The sequence below is a fragment of the Erpetoichthys calabaricus genome, chromosome 2 (genome assembly GCF_900747795.2).
Source record: "Erpetoichthys calabaricus chromosome 2, fErpCal1.3, whole genome shotgun sequence".
Lineage (NCBI taxonomy): Eukaryota > Metazoa > Chordata > Cladistia > Polypteriformes > Polypteridae > Erpetoichthys > Erpetoichthys calabaricus.
This window is the reverse complement of record NC_041395.2, coordinates 45857681-45879362: the sequence shown is the minus strand read 5'-3', so window position 1 is coordinate 45879362 and position 21682 is coordinate 45857681. Positions and strand designations below refer to the sequence as shown.

At 38.7% G+C, this 21682-nt stretch overlaps 2 protein-coding genes across 3 annotated transcripts in view; one reads left to right on the top strand and one right to left on the bottom strand.

Moving 5' to 3' along the window:
* The window catches only part of LOC114645843 (nucleolar protein 9), a 45359-nt gene extending 44085 nt beyond the window's left edge, over window positions 1-1274 (top strand). The window contains exon 12 of the mRNA XM_028793710.2: window positions 788-1274. Within this exon, the coding sequence (XP_028649543.2) occupies window positions 788-942 (155 nt within the window). The 3' untranslated portion in view covers window positions 943-1274. The remainder of the gene's footprint in view (window positions 1-787) is intronic.
* Window positions 1174-11766, bottom strand: emc9 (ER membrane protein complex subunit 9). Of its 2 annotated transcripts, none has more exons than XM_028793716.2 (7): window positions 11723-11766; window positions 6743-6822; window positions 5840-6051; window positions 2088-2164; window positions 1876-1945; window positions 1705-1793; window positions 1174-1569 (listed from the first exon to the last, which is right to left on the bottom strand). In XM_028793716.2, the coding sequence occupies exons 3-7, from the start codon at window positions 6044-6046 to the stop codon at window positions 1389-1391; spliced, it is 624 nt and encodes a 207-aa protein (XP_028649549.1). In that variant the 5' UTR covers window positions 6047-6051; window positions 6743-6822; window positions 11723-11766; the 3' UTR covers window positions 1174-1388. The 2 variants fall into 2 exon arrangements, with proteins under 2 accessions (XP_028649549.1, XP_028649548.1); XM_028793715.2 differs by lacking the exon at window positions 11723-11766 and adding an exon at window positions 11542-11690.
* Window positions 11767-21682: the final 9916 nt, after the last annotated feature.

The following is a 21682-nucleotide window of genomic DNA, read 5'->3' as shown; positions in this document are numbered from 1 at the left end:
GCAGAACAGGCAGCTCGCCAGCAGCAGAAAGACAGCAGATTATCCGACGGCATCTCCTTAGTGTGCGTTCAGCTGCACCCCCTTCACAACACGAGCAGCGTTATACGTCCTGCGAGAAAGAGATGTAACCACATCCGGGGCCAGAAATAAAGTATTGTTTTTACAAAAGTTTTAAAATAAAAGTGAAAATAATGCATATGTAACAATTCAAATGAAACTAACAATCTCTTTAAATTGTATATCCGGTAAACCAAACCCAGGGGTGGGTGAGCGAAGCGGGCAGGGGGCAGAGTCCCCTAGTCTTACAAATGGAAGTCATTTGAAATTGCTCAGATTTCTCAACAGTGGACAAACTGGCATTAGTCCTGCTAATGTTATGCCACTGAAAGTATCACATTTGTACCTTTTGGTCGCTTTATTTTTTACACTGCTTTGTACTTTTTGCACTGTATTCCAGTTTTTAAACACCTGACTTAAGGCATCTGCAGAGAGAACCCAATCTACAAAACACTTCAACCTGCAATTGAACAACCATTGTAAACTGTGGCATAATAGCAGTGTGAGAACAGTGGCACAGTGTAAATGTGAAAAAAAAAACCAAAATGGCACTTCCTGTGTTGTTCCAAAAGCCACATAGTATCCATTGTTTCACATTAGTGTGCATCCATATATGTAATTATTATAACTTTTTTTTGAAGTACCACTTAACATTACTTGTCACTTCCTTTTTATGACTGTTTCTTGACAGAATCTTCTCATTCTTTTTTCTTCTTCTTATTTTGTTCAGCTCCTCATGAAGCTAGACTTCGATCGGATATCTTTGGCCACCACATCGCCCGGAACTTCGCATTATTCCACTTTCTGAAGCGCAAGAAAGAGTGGGAAGACATTCAGACTGCTCAGTTGAAGAAGAGAAGAATGTTTAACGACATCCTTGAATGAAAATTAAAAAGTTTTATTTTTTTAAATTGCCACTTTTCTGGATTAAAAAAAAAAACACAAAACGCACCATAAATAACCTAACCTTTGTTTCCCTAGTAGTGCATTACTGAATATACGATAAAAGTTGTGTGATTACCCACAATCCCCCCCCCCCCAACCAAATCTTGCATTTCACAAACACAAAATTGCTGCCATTTTTTAAGTACCCGGCTACCAATGAGTTTTACACAGTTCAACAATTAATGACTTTAATTCTCACAAGCCAGACTAAACCGATGCTCCAACTAGGCTAAACAGAATTTCCTTGAAGCTAAATGAGAAAGAAGGAAAAGCTGACCATCTTTCAAGGGCTTGTTTTATGATAACCTGTTTTTTATAATGCTAGACAAATTCTTGCAGCAATCTTGGTTACAGTAAGAAGTTTGACTTGTGACTGTAAAGCCTCATCAAATAGTCCCATTTGCAGGGTATAGCAGCTCTTCAATTTTGGCATTGATGTGCTGATTGGTCCAGTCCTGGCGTATATCATCAAGGTGGGTGTCAAAGTCCACTAGCTGTCTGTAAGCTTTGGACTCCAAAAGGGCATTGGCCACCCGCTTTGTTTCTTCCCACTGCCTCCACATCACCCTGTAAAAGATGATCCTGTTATATGTAGTTCTTCATCAGAGCAAACTATGGGGCTTGATTCTCAAACAACTATAACAAATCTCTCATCTCTTGCTAATAATTGTAGACAGGATGTAACCTCAAACAAATACTCACAAGTTCTTATCTTTTAAAATCCACTTTGAATCTTTTTTCTCATACAGGAGGACTGGGGGTATGCCAGAATCAACTTTTGAATTGTCCACCTTTAAACAAAAACGAGGCTTTATATGGTCAAATTATTAAAACAAAATTAAGATATACTGAAATTAGTTAATAGTGTCTTACCATTACTAAAACAGCATTCTGACACTGTTCTGAAATTTTATCCACAATTTTTACTGCCACTTGATCTGGGCTATGGGAGGAAAAAACAGTTGTGATGTTTTATGTGTGCTCAAGTAATCCTTTAAAATAAATACTGAATATATCAAACAGTAGTTCTTACTAAATGATAAATGGAGACAGACAGACAGATCAGCTTGGCACATGATAGTTACCTAGTGTTTGTCAGAGCAGCATTTGCTTGATAGTATCCTAGAATCTTCCTTTGTCTCTGCGAACACCAACTGTCAATCTAGGAACAAATTAAATATCAATTAACCGTTGCTAAATAAATTTATTGTATAAAAGGAAAAAAAATTGTAGAATTGTTGCACACAAAATTTGTACAACTTAACACATTTGTTAACCACAATCTTAATAACCTTTGTCTTTTCTTATTTATACACATAGGATATTATTATCCTTGATCTTCCAGCTTATCTTCAGGGCTTTTTTATATATATATATATATATTATATATACACACAGATATAAATATTTTTCTTTTTAATTATATACTAGTGTGCATTTTTTGTGTGTGATGTGATATGTATAATTATGGCTTCAAGTAGAAGGGATGACCGTTATTTTCCTTATACTTTATTTTTTAAGTAATAAAATTGGGGTAATCAGACTAAAGTATGAATCATAATGCAACCTATGCAAGAACAGCTGATATTCAGCCATTTGATTCAGTGGCATAAAATGATTTTCACACTTAACTGGGCAAAATGTTTACTACTTGTCCACACATTAAATAAATGCATTTTCAATTTAACGCAAAGTCATCAGGTAAATATTTGAACTTGTTGGTAACTTTATACAGCACCACCTTGAGCCAACAGTGAGAAGCAAATATTTTTATAAAATGTTAAAATTGTTGTAAAGTGTAAAGAAAATTTTGTTTGACCACAAAACAAAATACTTCATTCAGCTATCTTAAGTTTCAAATGTTAGACTTCAATCACAAGCCAAGCTGTGACAGAAAACGTCAAAACAATTTCAATGACCAAGTTATGGAAGATGGTAATTGAATCCTGTGAGCAGCCTCTGTGCAACTGATATGTAAATAAATACTAACCTGAACTTCAGAAATTTTAAATATTGACCATTTATTTAATCATGTTTGACTACACAGAATTTGAATAACATTGATTACACTAAAGAACATCTGCCAGTAACTAATCATCAATTGTCTTGTGTTCCTCCCAGATTTCTAAATTAATTACAGGGACGGCTTTTCATTTACTGTACTGTACACGTTTGAGGTTAGAAGATAAGAGCTTTTTTACTGAAATGACTCAGACGACTACCTCCTTAAATATCGATTAAAGACTCTAGTATAATGTTTAAGCAAAAAGTTTGGCTGCATGCTCAAAGAATATTTTGTGCAATCATTTTTTTTACTGATTTGAATATATGAAGTGCCATAACTTATTTTAAAAGGATAAAAAAAAATCATGATCCCCAGCCAAATCTCCATCCCAGTTCTGCAAGGAGGAAAAAAGGGAAAGTAAAGGCAATTTCTGGACCTGAAAGTACCAGAAAACCACTTTTAATACTGAAACTGGATGACCCATTGATCAGCAACAGACAGAGTTCAAGTAGGACCAAGTTGTATAAAGAGGACTTCTAGAGGCTAGTAGAGGAACAATATGGACATTTCTAAGGGCCAATTTGGCTGCAATAATGCCTTTGGAGAAAAGCCAAAGAGAGGTGAAAACGATATTTTATATTTAGACTGAAGTACAGCATGATACTGAACAAAATACATTTAACTGAATTGCATAGAAAAGGAATAGCGACACATGTAAATATATATATTGCACAATATACAGTAATAGAAAAATACAGATGAACATACTGTACATTTAATAATTAATCTTCAGTAAAAAGACACACAGTTGGTGTCCCTTATTTTATTATTCATTATTTTCCATGTAAGGATTGATTTCAAGGCGTTTTCAAGTGCTTAAAGTGAATAACATTTATAATATTGACAGTAACACTCATTTTGATCTAATGTAGCTTAAGGATTGCAGTTTTTGTAATATGTTTACAGGAGGACATGTGTTTTCCCAGTGCTCTGTCCCTTTACATTGAGAGGAATTTGTAGCTATAAGTAGCTAATTGAAAGAGGGCAAAACATTAATTGCCTGTGTGCTACCGTTGAACAGTAATCAGCTGAGCAATCCAAGGAGAAACACAAGACACACGAGACTTGCTCTGGATTTGTTACACTTGTTCCTGGACTTCTTCAGCTGTTCACTGAGACAGCACTTACACCGGAGGATTGTCTGCTCTTAGTATGGTACTTTGTACTTTTGATCTACAGCTAGTACTGTGCCACCAATGGTACACTGCTTCTTCTTCTTTCGGCTGCTCCCGTTAGGGGTTGCCACAGTGGATCATCCAAAGTTGTTGTTCGCATATTGATTTGGCAAAATTTTACACCGGATGCCCTTCCTGACATAACCCTCCCCATTTATCCGGCAACTCAGCCTATATATCTTAAGCACTAACCTCAGGTGTATATCGAAAAAGAAAAAGATGCAAGGATAGAGGACTCGCATTAATTGTGCTATAAACAATATCTTTAAAATGTTCTGCTGCCCTGATTTGCCCAAATCAGATACTGATTATCTACCCAAAGGTGTAATTCTTATTCACGTTAATACAAATTGAGCTTGTAATGGATCAGTGTGGTATGCCTGATGTGGCGGGCTTTTTTTTTTTTTGCATTCCAGATGAAATAGGAGAAGTTATCTGACCTTAGACTGCTATATATCTAGGGGGTTGAGTAGTGGGATTGAGTAATAAGATGGGACAAACAAGAGAGGTACTCATTTATTTTCTTTTTGAATATGCTGGTTAGATACAGCATTGTATTTCATAAGTGGACGTGGCATAGATACCGAGATATCTAAACAAATGTGGCCTTTGAATAGAATATGATGAGTGAGTTTCCAAAAACAACCAGGAGTCTTAGAAAATAATGAGTAACTTTTATACAAACATACACGCTACTTTTTTTCTGGTTTTCCAATACCCCTCTTAATCGGACATTTTACAATGGAGTAAAATACCCTAATTTGTTAAAGTTGCCCCAGAATTGCCAAAATGTGAATTTAATCTGCTCTGTCTGGCCACAAATGTCTGTCTATACTGTTGACACGAGAGGTAGCCAGCTTTAGAAGCACTACTTAGTGATTAATAAGTAAGTTGGAAAGCATTTTGGAGAAACAACTGTAAATTAACAATCAATGTTAAAGTGGAACTTAAGATGTTATTAGAGGTACAATGCTTTCAGGAAACCCACCCCAGGCAGTTTAAGGACTAAACGGACTCTGAGAACTGTATATTTTGTAATTCACTTAGGTAAGTGCGATGGACAGAACACACTATTTTAGAAATTATGGGCTTGCATTTCCACTTAGTTATAGACATTTTTGTGCTCACAGAGAAGCAATTACTCAAACTGTTTACATTTGCATGTAGCAAATAACTGCTTGTACAGATGTGGTGGATACACCCAGGTGATCTTTAGCTATTGTTGGAGTGTTGTTCTCCACTACAGAAGTACTCAGTTCCTCATACATTCTTAAAGTGGAATGAGCAAAATACCTGCTATTCATGAATCTTCTTTAATTTATATATAAACATATTAAACTTTTATGCGTATGTACACTTGGATGCACATGCACGCCTATCATTTAATTAAAAAATAAAATTATTCTCACCACTACAACAAGCTCATTGTTTACAACTAAAATATGTATTTTTCCTTGTTTTCTACACTATGACCTGAATCAGAAACAATGACAATCTTTCTATTAAATTATAAAACAGGCACCTAATAAATTACTGTATGTATGTTTTCCTTTTGCAATAAACTACACACATCATGTGTAAACTAATTGATGTATACCTGGTGTAAAGCAACTTCTGTCATTGCAGAGAGAGAAAGACAGGAGTGAAAAAGTGGCACACAGTCTTCAATATATATACATCCTCCTTGAGGGCTGCTGGCGCTTCTATCCGAAAGCAGCACACCATTGATGGAGCAGTGTGGATAACGGTAGGCGTGCAGGAATAGCTTCACATAGGCCTGTGCAGATATTTCAACTTCACACATATTTCCTGAAGATATTAAGCAGAGTTAACCAGTAAATGACATTGTGCTTTTGGTGGGCAATTCCAACTGACACTACAGTTTAATTTTTTTAAGGATATTTGTTACAACCAAGTTACAAATTAAAATATTAGTTAACAAAATTACATGTATACTCTTCAATTTCCTTAAAGGCCACTTAAGAGTGTGTACAATTCTAATGAACATTTCCCCTAAAACAAATTACTCAAGCAGTTCTTACCATACCTAAACAAATTTAAAAGAGAGAGAGAGGTTAGGAGCATGTGCTGATATAGCATATTGCCATACCCATCACAGGATCCCAGATTAGGACCCGAGTGCAGCCATGCAACGGGTGACACCTCAGCACCACACTTGTTCAGATGGAATGGAACAGTGCGATGTTATTTTTATGGTGGCTGGAGTGCCAATCCTGCCACCAACCCCCAAGTTTTCCCTGCAGGTTGAAGGGCCTACTTGCAGGGCTGGATGCAGGTTCACGTCATACCCAGAACAGAGCAATTGCAGGTTAAAAGTCTTGCTCAATGGCCCAACTGAGTAGAGTCACTTCTGGCATTTACTGGATTTGAACCAGCAACCTTCCGATTGCCAGTGCAGATCCCTAACCTGACAGCCACAAAACCGCCTAAAAAGTCATTTAAGGAAAAACATATCACAGCAGTATATATGAATACTCACCTGAGATCGTACAGCACCAATCTCCTCAACACTATAAAATGTCTTGGTAACTTTTCATTCACCTCTGTGGCATCACCTCCCTGAAAAAACAACCCAGATATGTGAATTTCCATTCACTTCAACATTCATTTGGCTCCTTTGTCCCTTCCTGCACTTCATTTTTTCCATTCTGTCAGTCATATTCAACTTTTAAAATGTAATTGGCTGCAAGTAGAAACATACAGTACAAGCTTGGAAAGAAGTGCAAGAATATTATACGGTGGCATAAACTTAGTAACAGTGCATGGCAATATAAAAATACCAAACTTTAAACAAAAACAACCTTGCAATGAAGCCACCCCTTTAGAATGTCAAATAGAAGTTTAACCCAAAATCCAGCCATCCAGTCACTAATTTTCTGAACCTGTCCAGTTCACTGTAAGTGTTTAGGGAGGGTTATATCCTACCCTGGTGGTACTGGATGTAAAGTTGTATCAGTGAACTACACTCTCATAATTCAAGTTGACAGTTAGCCTAGCAGCAGCATATACAGTGATCCCTCGCTATATCACACTTCGACTTTCGCAGCTTCACTCTATCATGATTTTTTCTCATGCACGCTTACGTCACTACGCATGCGTTTTCTGAGAACTTTTATCCAAGTCCCACGATGGCTCCTAAACATGCTGCTTTTTCTAAGCCTTCTGACAATAAAACTAAGCGCCGGAGGAAGATGCTTACTATCCAGGAGAAGGTGAAACTCTTGGACATGATCAAAGATGGCAATACCCTACAAAAGCCTCCTCACACATATGAAAAGACAGCGCCAGCAACTGCCTATCAGGATGTGCTTCAGCCGAGCACCCAGACACCCACTGCCTACTCCTAGTACTCCTTCAGCGGAAGAAGACAACGATGCACCTGCTGAAGATACTGCACCACCTGAAGACTCTCCTACTGAGGTCGTGCCTTCATAGGTTAGTGGTTGTGTGTAAGAACTGTGTGTGTGTGTAATTAAATGTACAGTATAATAATCTACTATATTAAAGCGGTCGGGATTGTCCTTCTGTCACGTGAGTGCAAAGCGTAGCGGTGTTCCACTTATCACAGACTTACTACTTGCGGTACGAAGCGACTCGATGTGAGCAGAGTTCTGGTGATCCCATTGTTGCCTTGCTTTTGTGCGCGATGCGCTGGAAAAATAGACAAAATTATGTCTCTGGAAATAATTAATGTTGATGGAGTACAAATGCCTCACCGCGTAGTAAATATCAGGGGAGATGGTGCTTGCTTATTCTCATCTATAGCTTATTTAGTGCATGAAACTCCGTCTTTAGCGGTACAGATTCAGGCTGACATTGTACGACTTTGGACAGGCACTCGAGGGGATAAAAAAACTTAGGTATTCGGGAGATGTTATGAATGGGCACTTTGATGTTCTCATTGCCTACACTTACATGCCTGATGTACACATGGAGCGCAAACAAATTGAGGATAAAAGTCGGTCGCCTTAAAAGGCGGGTGAGCCTAGTAATAATGATATTTGTAACGTCTAACATGTCTTATTTTCTCTTATTTTGTCTAATATATTGGGTAATATGAGTGTAATGGTGACTAAAGGGTGTTATTTCATGTCTAGAGGGCTCTAATAATGTTAAAAAACGTATTTAGAAGGTCATAAACAGGTTTTCTATACTTTAACTGCGAAAATATTCGATTTATAAATAAAGAATCCTACTTCGCGAAAATTCATTTATCACGGTAGAGTCTGGAACGGATTAACCGTGATAAACGAGGGTTCACTGTAATCACATTGGTTAGTACTGCTGCTACATGGCTTCCCATGCCTTTGGTTCAAACTCAATAACCAGCTGTTCCGCCCATTTCTGCATGGCCTTTACTCCCCCATCCCCAAAGAAGCTGCAGATTAGGCTAACTGGTGACTCTAAATTGGCTGGTGTGTAAGTAGGTCTTCTGGTGCCTTGTCCTGGGATATTTCCTGCCTTATGCAGGGTACTTCAGAATATGCCACACCTACCAGTGCCCCTACATTAGATTTACTGGGTTTGGAAAGTATTAACTGACATTTAACCTAGCATGAACATCTTCAGGCTATGGATGAAAAAAACTCAGTGGAAATGCACAGATTCTACACGAACACTAACCAAATTGGTAACTGACCCCATCTACCTGAGCTGTAATCTCAGCAACAACACAGATCAGTCAGCGCAATTCTCAGAAGGTCAAAAAAATAATAAGCAAGGAGTATATTCGTTAGATTCTTTTACTATACAACTGTAAATAAATTAAGTATTTAAGCATTGTGTTGGCCTTTTTTTTTTTATTTACCTTGTAGTCAACAAAGAGAGGAAGCTCAGTTGCACAAGGACTCGCCCCGTTTCCTCAGTTCAATCCTCGGTCAGTCCATTTAATTGCAGTTCACTTTTGTTTGCCCAAATTTGGAAAATTAATTTGGCAATATACCATTGTGCTGATAAATTTAAATGCATCTGGCAAAATTTGTAAAATGTTAGCCATTTCTGGAATATATGAGTGATTAGACAAAACACCATTCTTTTATTAAGGAATAGTGCTCCAGATTTATCATCACAGAATTGTGTATCCCCTTTAGTAAGCATAATGATAACTGAAATCACACAGATTGCATTGATTAAAAGTTAAATACCCTTGATTGTTTGGTCTGATAATATATACTCAAGTTGATAAAATAAAAAAAAAGGTAGAGGTGGCTATGACGGGTAAGAATCCACCTTTGTGCCTTGTTTAATTGTAATTAGTGTCTATGTATAAATAGTCATTGAGTTTTTGGTACTGTACTATCATCGTGACGCAAATTGTATTATTGTGCTGCACCCAAAGGGGACATTAACATTTGGGACCTATAGGTACCTATGTTACACCCCCACTAACTTTAAGGTTAGTATTTGTGGTTGGGGTAAGACAGTTTAGGTGGCAGCCTCACCGATTTGCATCATGATAATAAAAAACCATCACGATAATAGAAAAGTACTGAGTTTTTTTCTCAGCTCTTGAGAAGCCCTTGTGCATTTCATCCAGAGCTGCACTGAGATTTCCCATGCTTCAGTAAGCAGCAAACAGAAAAATCTGCCAAAAAATATGAGAATAAGTACTTTAACTTTTTATACCAGGAAAATGATAAAAAAAAAAGATATACAAATACTTGAAAATACTCATCAGTAGTAATCAAGCTTTAATCAAGAAGTGAAAAATTAGGGGTTATGTAAATATCAAGCCATGGTCTGGTAGACCATGAAAGACTTCAGACACAACCACTAAGAAACTTTCAACTGACATGCAGGCTGCTCTGAAACAAAGTGGCGTGGCTGTTTCAGCATGAACAATAAGGAATACTTAAACAAAAATTGGCTGAATGGCAGAGTTAACTGGAAAAAAGCCATTTCTACACCAGTGCCACAAAACAGCACCTAGAGAAGCCTTAAAACATGTGGAACAAAATCATACAAAGTAATGAGACCAAAATGGAACTTTAGAGCCACAGCTATTAACCCTGTGTTTGGTGAGACGTCATACCAAGAAAACTACACCATCCCCAGTGTGAAGCACGGAGGCGAATCTCTGCTGTTTTGGGAGGGGGTGGGGTGAAATACTGCAGCACAGGAAAGTCAAAATTGATGGCATTTTATCTGAAAATATCAGAAGAAAATGTGCATACATCAGTCCAGAGGCTTCACATGGACTTTCAGAAATGACAATCATCTGAAACATAAGGTCAAATCAACCCTTCAGTGGCTGCAGGAGAAAAAAAGTGAAGGTTTTGGAGTGGCCGTCACGGTCTCCTAACATGAACATCATTGAACCACTTCAGGGAGATCCCAAACATGCAGTTAATGCAAAACAAAAAGAAGAATTTACAGGACCTGGAGGCCTTTTACCAAAGGGAACGGGCAGCTTTGCCACCTGAAAAACCTCACAAATGACATAGAGAGTCGTCACTGTTTCTAAAGGGGGCAATACACTCTATTAAGAACTATGGGTGTGCAAACCATTTTATTATTTCCTTTATTGCTATGGTTTGTTTAATGACTGTGCTATTCTGTAATGCCCCCTTTTTTATTTTTTAAATGGCACGAGCACAGCTATGCCGCTTCATCTTCCTTATTAAAGGACCTGCCCATCACCACGCTAAATATTCCAAGCTTGCTACTTATGGTCTCAAAGACGAGCATTTTACGTCGGCTGCAATTCTTAAGTAGCCCGTTATTATTTATAATTAATATGTGCTCCGCGATGCTTCCTGATTTGCCACCATCTGATGGCAACCACAACAGGCGTATGCACAGTGGACAGACGGATAGTGGAATCGTCATTCAAAATTAAACGGAAAAACACAAGCGATAAGGTCCTCACAACGTTTCATTCCAGAGGCGTGTCTCAGCCATATATGGCGTCTTTTGGGTGTAATTCTGTTGTTTTTTTGCGGCCACATGGCTATAGTCAGCTGATTTGTTGTAATTTCAATCATTTCAGAATGGTAGGCTTCCTTGTGCTTTATTTAACGTGTAGAATCGTTTAAATGATGATGATGATGGCAGTCTTCGTTTATGTTAAGGCTCGTTTACGATATTTAACAGTTTGGTCGCTTTAACCAACTGCTACCACTGATTTTCACTTATCACATTCATTTCTCGCCTTCCGTATATTTGAACACGAACCGCAAGTAGGTTACTAGGATATACTGCTTCTTGAATGCCTTCGCGAGGGCCGAACAATAAGTAAAGTTTATGATGTTAGAAGATTTAAATTCAACGTGTACGTACCTAACGGCAGAACCGTGCAGCCACTTTTAGGGCACCGTCTTCAGGCCTATACTTCACTTCCTGTCCGTCTCTGTTCTGATTCTCTACAGTCCAAAATTCATCTCATGTTTCGGGGAAGCTCTTATCCACATATTTCAAAAACACTCCAATATAAAACAAAATTGTCCTCAATGGTTTACACCTCTAAGGCGCTTCCGCTCCTATCTATCAGATAAGTTCACGCCGTTCCCAAAATGACGTTATGCGCATGCGCGACCCTGCCCTGTAGTCCCCTATTTGCAGTTCCCGCCCATAAATGTCAAGGACGCCACTCTGCGGTGTCATTAAGTCTGCGTGCCTGGCAGCTCTCTGTCTTACTCCGGGTGAGTATTAGTAACAAATTAAGGAGGAAAACAGGATGTTTGTCTAAATACATCTTTATCATTTATATGTAATACATCAAAGAAAGCACGCAGCAGTTCCTGGAAACTATTGCTAAATAATGCTTAAAACAGAAAATCCACAGCATAAAAACACTGCCGGTTGGTTTTGCCCTTTCTTGTATTCCTGAGGTGGCAATGATAGATTGGCCGTCTAGCTATGTGAAGAGGATTACTTGTGTTCAGTTTTCTGTATTGTATGTACCCCATTTTCGGATTGCATTTAATTCTGGCACAAACAATCTTAAGATCTAGCTTCCAATCATCCTAAACGTTAGGTATTGGGTGAAATGGAGACACAGACAGAACAGGCATGCTCTTCATATATAGTGACTGGGCGAGAATTTCAACCATAAACTGTGGTATGCTGTGGCATCAGTGATATCTGTGGTGCCTCATATCTCTAACTTTCCTGTCCATGCCATGGTTGTGGGGTGTCAGTTCCTATCCCATTAGATAGATAGATACTTTATTAATCCCAAGGGGAAATTCACATTCTCCAGCAGCAGCATACTGATACAAAAAACAATATTAAATTAAAGATTGATAATAATGCAGGTAAAAACAGACAATAACTTTGTATAATGTTAGCGTTTACCCCCCGGGTGGAATTGAAGAGTCGCATAGTTTGGGGGAGGAACGATCTTCTCAGTCTATCAGTTGAGCAGGACAGTGACAGTAGTCTGTCGCTGAAGCTGCTCCTCTGTCTGGAGATGATACTGTTTACTGGATGCAGTGGATTCTCCATAATTGATAGGAGCCTGCTTAGCGCCTATTGCTCTGCCACAGATGTTAAACTGTCCAGCTCCATGCCAACAATAGAGCCTGCCTTCCTCACCAGTTTGTCCAGGCATGAGTTGTCCTTCTTCTTAATGCTGCCTCCCCAGCACACCACCACATAGAAGAGGGCGCTCGCCACAACCGTCTGATAGAACATCTGCAGCATCTTATTGCAGATGTTGAAGGACACCAGCCTTCTAAGGAAGTATAACTGGCTCCTTTCTTACACAGAGCATCAGTATTGGCAGTCCAGTCTAATTTATCATCCAGCTGCACTTCCAGGTATTTATAGGTCTGCACCATCTGCACACAGTCACCTCTGATGATCATGGGGTCCATGAGGGGTCTGGGCCTCCTAAAATCCACCACCAGCTCCTTGGTTTTGCTGGTGTTCAGGTGTAGGTGGTTTGAGTCGCACCATTTAACAAAGTCATTGATTAGGTCCCTATACTTCTACTCTTGCCCACTCCTGATGCAGCCCACAATAGCAGTGTCGTCTGCGAACTTTTGCACGTGGCAGGACTCCGAGTTATATTGGAAGTCCAATGTATATAGGCTGAACAGGACCGGAGAAAGTACAGTCACCTGCGGCGCTTCTGTGTTGCTGACCACAATGTCAGACCTGCAGTTCCCGAGACGCACATACTGAGGTCTGTCTTTAAGATAGTCCATGATCCATGCCACCAGGTATGAATCTACTCCCATCTCTGTCAGCTTGTCCCTAAGGAGCAGAGGTTGGATTGTGTTGAAGGCGCTAGAGAAGTCTAGAAACATAATTCATACAGCACCACTGCCTCTGTCCAAGTGGGAGAGGGATCGGTGTAGCATATAGATGATGGCATCCTCTGCTCTCACCTTCTCCTGATATGCAGACTGCAGAGGGTCAAGGGCGTGTTGAACCTGTGGCCTCAGGTGGTGAAGCAGCAGCCTCTCCATGGTCTTCATCACATGTGATGTCAGAGCAACAGGCCGGAAGTCATTCATCTCACTAGGACGTGATACCTTTGGGACTGGGGTGATGCAAGATGTTTTCCAAAGCCTCGGGACTCTCCCCTGTTCCAGGCTCAGGTTGAAGATGCTCTGTAGAGGACCCCCCAGCTCCAATGCACAGACCTTCAGCAGTCGTGGCGATACTCCATCTGGACCCGCTGCTTTGCTGGCACGAAGTCTCCTCAGCTCTCTGCTCACCTGCGCTGTTGTAATTATGGGTGGGGATGTCTCTCCTATGCTGGTATCAGCAGAAGGATGTGTGGAGGGTGCAGTACTCCGAGGTGAGAGTGAGACTGGGTTAGGGTGGTCAAACCTGTTAAAGAAGTTGTTTTGCTCTCTTCACGTCTCTCTCGATGGTGGCACCCCGCTTCGAGCTGCAGCCAGTGATGATCTTCATCCCATTCCACACTTCCTTCATGCTGTTATTCTTAATAGGTATGCTATTCATTACCCTGGAGGCAGAGTGTGAAACAGCAGTGTACAGGGCACCAGCCTATCACAGAGCACCCACACAAATAGTGGGCCAGTTTACACCAATGAGTGGGGAAGCATGACTGGATTTAGTATTTTGTAATATTCAAGATAGAATTAATAATAATAATACATTTTATTTATTTGTAGGTGCCTTCCTAAGCACTCAAGGACACCAAACAACAGATGAAACACACATTATAAACAAAACTAAAATACAAAATTTAAAATCAAACAGAGCAAATGTAGTCAAAGAGAAAAAGCAGTCTTAAACAAATGAGTTTTAAGTTTAGATTTGAACCCAGAGAATGATTCAATATTTCTAAGCTCAGATGGTAGTGAGTTCCAGAGCTGGGGAGCAGAGCAACTGAATGCTCTGCACCCCATAGTGGTAAGACAGACGAAGGGGACAGTCAAGTGGATGGAGGAAGAGGACCTAAGGGTACGAGAGGGAATGGCAACATGGAGGAGGTCGGACAGATATGGAGGGGCAAGGTTGTGGATAGCCTTAAAAGTTAGTAGGAGAATTTTGAATTGAATTCGGAACTGAACTGGAAGCCAATGAAGCTGCTGCAAAATGGGAGAGATATGGTGAATAGAGAGGGTTCTAGTAATAATGTTGGCAGCTGAATTCTGGACCAGTTGAAGCTTATAAAGAGATTTGCGAGAAAGGCCAAAGAAAAGGGAATTGCAATAATCCAGACGAGAGGAAACAAGGCTATGAACAAGGATAGCAGTGGTGTGGGGAGTGAGGGAGGGGCGATTACAATTAATGTTACACAAGTGGAAATATGCAGACTGGGAGATGTTATTGATGTGGGACTGAAAGGATAAAGTACTGTCAAGGATGACACCCAGACACTTAACCTGTGGGGAAGGGGAGACAGAGGAATTATCAATAACAAATGAAAAATTATCAGTTTTGGATAATGTTGATTTTGTACCAATAAGGAGAACCTCAGTTTTGTCACTATTTAATTTAAGAAAATTTGAAGAAAACCAGGATTTGATTTCTGTTATGCAGTCAACAAGCGAGGAGAGTGGAAAGGAAAAAGTAGGTTTGCTAGTGAAGTAGAGCTGGGTGTCATCAGCATAACAGTGGAAACTAATGTTATATTTACGAAAGATATTGCCAAGGGGAAGGAGGTAAATAATGAAAAGGAGGGTCCCCAAGACAAACCCCAGGGGCACACCTGAAATAACAGTGGTGGGTTGGGATGTGAAAGTTTTAAGCTGAATGAACTGAGTACGGCCTAAGAGATAGGATCTAAACCAATCTAGTAGTGTGTGGGTAATGCCAATCGAAGATAATCTATTAAGAAGAGTAGTGTGACAAATAGTATCGAAGGCCTGAGAATTCAGAGTGTAGAGGTGATTGAACCATTAGGATCTAGTGAACGTAATAGTGAAATGGATGTGAATCTTGCATCACTCAAAGATAACTTCAGAGCTTAGTCAGCAGCAGTATAAGCAGCTTTAGAGTCAGCCACCGGCACCAGGGACTAAAGTTATATGATCACTGTTTTAGTATGGCTAATCTAGCCATCCTTCTAAGGATAGTGAGTGTCCTTAAGACTGGGCTTACACTGTGTGATTTTAAAAAATTGTGGTCAAGCAACTGCTCACAGTACGCAGTAGAGATAGTTGTATGAGCTCATTTGTTCTAATGATACGACATGCCATGAAGTTGGTACTCAGCGTAAATGTGTATATGGCCCTATTAAGGAAAAATCAAGCAGCACATGTCTAGAACAGGTATATTAGGAAGCAGTTTGGATGGGGTAGATCATGTGTCACCAATATTCTGGAATTCTGCCAGGTTAATCATCATCATTTTTGAAAGTTTTTGGTAAGTTCACACATGAGAAACCAGAGATCAAACAAAAATAAATGGTAACTCCAGGTGCAGTGTGCAGAGGGCTGCAAAATTTGTTTAAACACTGGACACAAAGGGGTATGGTGAGAAAATTTTATTTTTCAGAATAAAATGCTATTTTTGATGTACATAAATTATCTTAATAGTAATATATATAACAGGCTGGTTAAGTTTACAGGTGATACCAAACTAAGTGAAAAGAGAGATAATCTGGAATTGGCAAAACCATTACAGACAGACCAGGACAGAATTCAGGGAACTTTGTGCAAGGGTAAGATTTTAGGGACCTTCAAAACCTGACTCATTGTTATTTTGGAGAAATTAAGTGAATAGGATTGGTGAAATTCTTGGGCTGAATGTCTTTTTCTAATCAAAAGATTTCCATATTATACAGCAAAAGAAATAAAAGTGATGCTTCCTATGAACAACTGGAAACATGGACATTATTAAACAAACCAAAATTAAAAACCATACAAGTATGGCATGGTGCTGTCTTAAAAGCACTATAGAAATACTGAGTAAAAGCTATAAAAAACTCTGAAACTGTGAAAAGTCAAAGTAAAATCAGGCCAGAGTGGATATTATACTAGTTCTCATGGGATAGGAGGCAGGAAAGTAAAGTGTGTAAAAGAATCTGTCTAACATTTGAAAATTTGGTAAAAATAGATATAGAAATAGTATTTCAGCTGTTGTAGTCATGGTGTTTACTGGAGAGGAAAATATAATCCATCCAGCCATGTTTTTTTCTTAACCTAGGGGTTATGTAAATTAAAAATGAAAATTAGTGGTACGAATCTGTATCTTGTGGTCACAGTCTGTGGACTTAGATTTACAGTCTATCTGTATTTTTATCTCTTCTACGGCTGTACAATATATAACAGGTTTTTTTTTTTTTTTTACACTTGTTTGTATGACCTTACCTTTACAGTCACCTTATTACCTCACTGAAACACCAAGGCAATAGGTGGCCTCATACTGGACTAGACAATTAATCTTCTGTAATAAATACTTATGGAACAGTGCATGAGAAAATGACTGTGGCATGTGACCGTTTTACCTCAGTCTGACAGGTTCATTGTCTCATTTGTTCCCTTATTTGCCTGATAAGTGTATCTTTTTGCTTGTCAGCTATCTCACGGTGTTTTTCAGTTGCTTGTCTTAATATTTTGATTCTGTCTTTAAACAACACAACCTTACACTGATAACAGTCCTCCGTGAATGTACAGTATAACGTTTCCAGCCCAATTAAATAAAAAGCTTGCATATGCAAATGGATGGTGACTTCAGTTAGCACAAGTGTGACAAAGTTTAAAAATTGGTGGATTTGTAGATGAAAACAAAAATAAATTTCCAGTTTTGATTCAGAGATAAATAAGGTAAAGGTGTTTTAATATATAACATTCTAAAACCTATTTCATCAAATTCAGGAGAACTGGATTGGGTGGCAGTCCGTCGCAAGGCCCACTCACACACATCCACACTCAGATATGAGCATATTTGGAATTAGATTAGAAAAGATAAAACTTTAATCTCATGGGGAAATTCAAATGCATACAGCAGCAGAAACATAAAAAATACAGCTACAGACTCACAGAAAAGGGTCCTGAGTTGCCTCGAAAGCTTGCATATTGTAATCTCTTTATTTAGCCAATAAAAGGCATCATTTTGCTTGATTTCTCACTACAGCTAATCAATAACAACAACATCATTTATTTATATACCACGTTTTCATACAAATAATGTAGCGCAAATTGCTTTACAAGATGAAAAAAGAAAAATACAAAAATAAGATTAGGCAATACTAAGTAACAAAGAATAAAGTAAGTTCTGATGGCCAGGAGGACAGAAAAAAACAAACAAAAAAACTCCAGAGGGCTGGAGAAAAAAACAAAACAATATCTGCAGGGGTTCCAAGGCCACAAGACCACCAAGCACCCACTGGGCATTCTACCTAACATAAATGATCTAAATCAGTCCTCATGGTTTTCAGGCTTTACGTGGAAGAATTAGATGATGATGGTAATGTGGACATCTTGCCATCAATGTAGGGACTGCATGGTGCCTTGATCAGGTGGTAGTGGCGCAGATCACCACTACAGAAACCGGAAAAAGAACAGCAGAGAAAGTAGGGGTTAGTACGGATTGTGGAGCCATGATAAAAACGATAATTAAATTATTATACAGAATATCAGCGTTACACTAAAATGAAGCTATGAGAAAGCCATGTTAAAATAATGGGCTTTTAGCAGTTTTTTTTTTAAAGTGCTCCACTGTATTAGCCTGACAAATTTCTATCGGTAAGATATTCCAGATTTTAGGTGCATAACAGTAGAAGGCTGCCTCACCACTTCTTTTAAGTTTAGCTCTTAGAATTCTAAAGAGACACTCATTTGAAGATCTAAGGTTATGATTTGGAGTGTAAGGTGAAAGGCACTCCGAGATATAGGATGGACCGAGATTATTTAAGGCTTTGTAAACCATAAGGAGTATTTTAAAGTCAATTCTAAATGGCACTGGTAACCAATGTAGTGACATCAGAACTGAAGAGATTTTCTTTTCCTAGTTAAGATTCTGGCAGCTGCATTCTGCACTAGTTGCAAACGATTTATGTCTTTTTTGGATGGTCCTGAGAGGAGTTTGTTATAGTAATCTAGTCGACTGAAAACAAAAGCATGAACTAATTTCTCGATGATATAAGAGGTCTAACTTTTGCTATGTTTCTTAAGTGAAAAAATGCTGTCCTAGTGATCTGATTAATATGTGATTTAAAATTCAGGTTACAGTCAACAGTTACCCCTAAATTCTTTACCTCCGTCTTGACTTTTAATCCTAATGCATCAAGTTTGTTTCTAATAACAGTCCTGAAAGGAGTGCATTGCAGGAAACTAGTCGACTAAAAACAAAAGTGTGAACAAATTTTTCACCATCTTGCAAAGTTATAAGGGAAGTAATGTTTCCTATATTTCTTAAGTGAAAAAATGCTGTCCTAGTGATCTGATTAATATGTTATTTAAAATTTAAGTCAGAGTCAATAATTACCACTACATTCTTTACCTCTGTCTCAACTTTTAAGCCTAATGGATCAAGTTTATTTCTAATACCCTCATTATATCCACTTTTGCCAGTCATTAAAATTTCTAATTTCTCCTTATTTAGTTTGATAAAATTACTACTCATCCACTCAGAAACATAAGTAAGACATTGGGTCAGTGAACCAAGAGAGTCAGGGTCATTAGGCGCTATTGATAAATACAGTTGTGTGTTGTCAGCATAGCTGTGGTATCTTACGCTATGCTTTGAGATAATCTGACCTGATGGAAGCATGGAGATTGAAGAGATTGAAAAGAGCAGTGGACCCAGGATAGATCCTTGTGGAACACCATATAGAATATCATGTGTCTTTGAAGTATAATTACCACAACTAACTAAGAATTTTCTACCTGTTAAGTAAGACTCAAACCAATTTAAGACATTACCAGAGAGGCCCACCCACTGACTAAGGCAATTTCTAAGAATATTGTGATCAATGGTACCAATTGTGGCACTCAGACCTAGGAGGATGAGAACAGATAAATGGCCTTTGTTTGCATTTACCCGGAAGTCATTTGTTACTTTAACGAGTGCAGTTTCTGTACTGTGATTAAATAAATACTGTAAATCGATAAATAAGTAAAAATAAACTTAATGAATGCTTCAGCTGGAAGCATTGATAGAAGTGGGCAGAAAAGATCACCAGAGATGCTTATTAGTACACCATAGTGGAATGAGCCTGTGGAGCCTTGGAGCCTTTGCTCCAAGAGAGTGGCTTCTGGAGGGGATGGAGGGGATTCTTCATGATGGCATCTGATTTTGCCACCATCCTCTTTTTTCCACAACATGCTTCCAGTGTGTCCAGGGTTTCTCCTGTGATGGAACAGGCTTTCCTAATAAGTTTGTTCAGGCATTGTGCTTCTTTTGTGCTCAGGTTGCTTCCCCAGGAGACTGCAGAGTAAAACAACACACTGGCTACTATGGACTGATAGAACATTTCCAGCTGCTTGCTTCACACATCAAAAGACCTGAGTCTCCTTAGCAAGTAGAGTCTGCTCTGGCCCTTCTTGTACAGTGCCACTGTGCTGTCAGAGCAGTCCAGTTTATTGCTTACATGTACCCCCAGGTACCTGTAGCCCTGCACCACTTCCATGTCCTCTCTCTGAATAGTTGCTGGTCTCAGAGGCTTCTTGGCATGTCGGACATCCACCACCAGTTCTTTTTCTCTTGCTGATGTTGAGTTGCAGGTTGTTGTCCCTGCACTACACGATAAAGTCCTCCACGACTTTCTGTACTATCTGTCTCCATTATTAATGCAGCTTTCAATGGATGAGTCATCTGAAAATTTCAGTAGATGTCAAGCACTGGTATTGTACTGGAAGTCTGTTGTGTCAAGGGTGTCAAGATTGAAAGCCTTGAGCTTTTTCCCCAATCTATGAGGCAGAATGGTATTAAAAGCACTGGAAAAGTTAAACAATATGATCCAAACTGTAGTGCCAGCTTTGTCAAAGTGGAAGTAGGCTCTGTGGAGCATGTAGACGAGAGCATCCTCCACATCTATATGTGTTTGATAGGCAAACAGCAATGGAGCCAGATGTTCTGAAACCAGGGATCGTAGCTGTGCCCAGTGCAAGGACTCTTGTTAGCAAACCTTTCAATGTTTCATGCACAATTCTAATCTGCAACAATAAAGATAAATATCAGGTAAAGCTGAGTATTATACAGTAAATTATCTCTTTAATCTTATTATTGTTTAACAAATGACTTTATGAATAATTTAACATTTTAATATTGAATCACATGTTTTAAAACCTGATGGGTTTAAAGATGTTTAATTTTATTCTGTACAGTATTTCCATAGACCTGATCTATTTTTGGATATCTACCTGAACTATCACCAGTCTCCATTACTTTGGGTAATCCATGCTCAGGTGTTAACTGTTATTTGATATGCAAAAAAGTACTTGAACCTGATGGAAGTGAGATTTGGGATGGGTTAAGTAATAATAATCTACAATTTTGGAGTTTAAGTAAATGGCAAATTTTCAAACTTACATCTGCATGTTTTTTTATTTCATAAAAATACACAAAAAGATTAAATAAACCAAAAAAACTTAATGATGAGACCCCAGCTGAAACATAACACTAAGTCAAGTGGTTTTATTGTCATGCCACCCATACACAGTATTGGAGCATATGGTGGCACAAAATAATGTTCCTCAGCACCGTGGTACAACATATATATATAAACACACCGATAGGACATAATATGGTTCCCTCCCTCTGACTGGAATATTTAATTCAAATACAAGTATTAAATGTAAAAAAAACAAAATACAGTATACACTCAATGAGCAAATCATTAGGAACACTATACTAGTACTGGGAAGGGCCTCCTTTATTTTTTGATGGCATGGATTCCACAAGATGATTCTTTTGAGATTCTGGTCTAGGTTGACACGATTGCATCACACAGTTACTGCAGATTTGTCAGTTGCACATCCCAATGGTATTCAATTGGATTCAGATCGGGTAGCTGGGGGAGATCATTAGAAATAGCCTTTAGAAGTTGGGC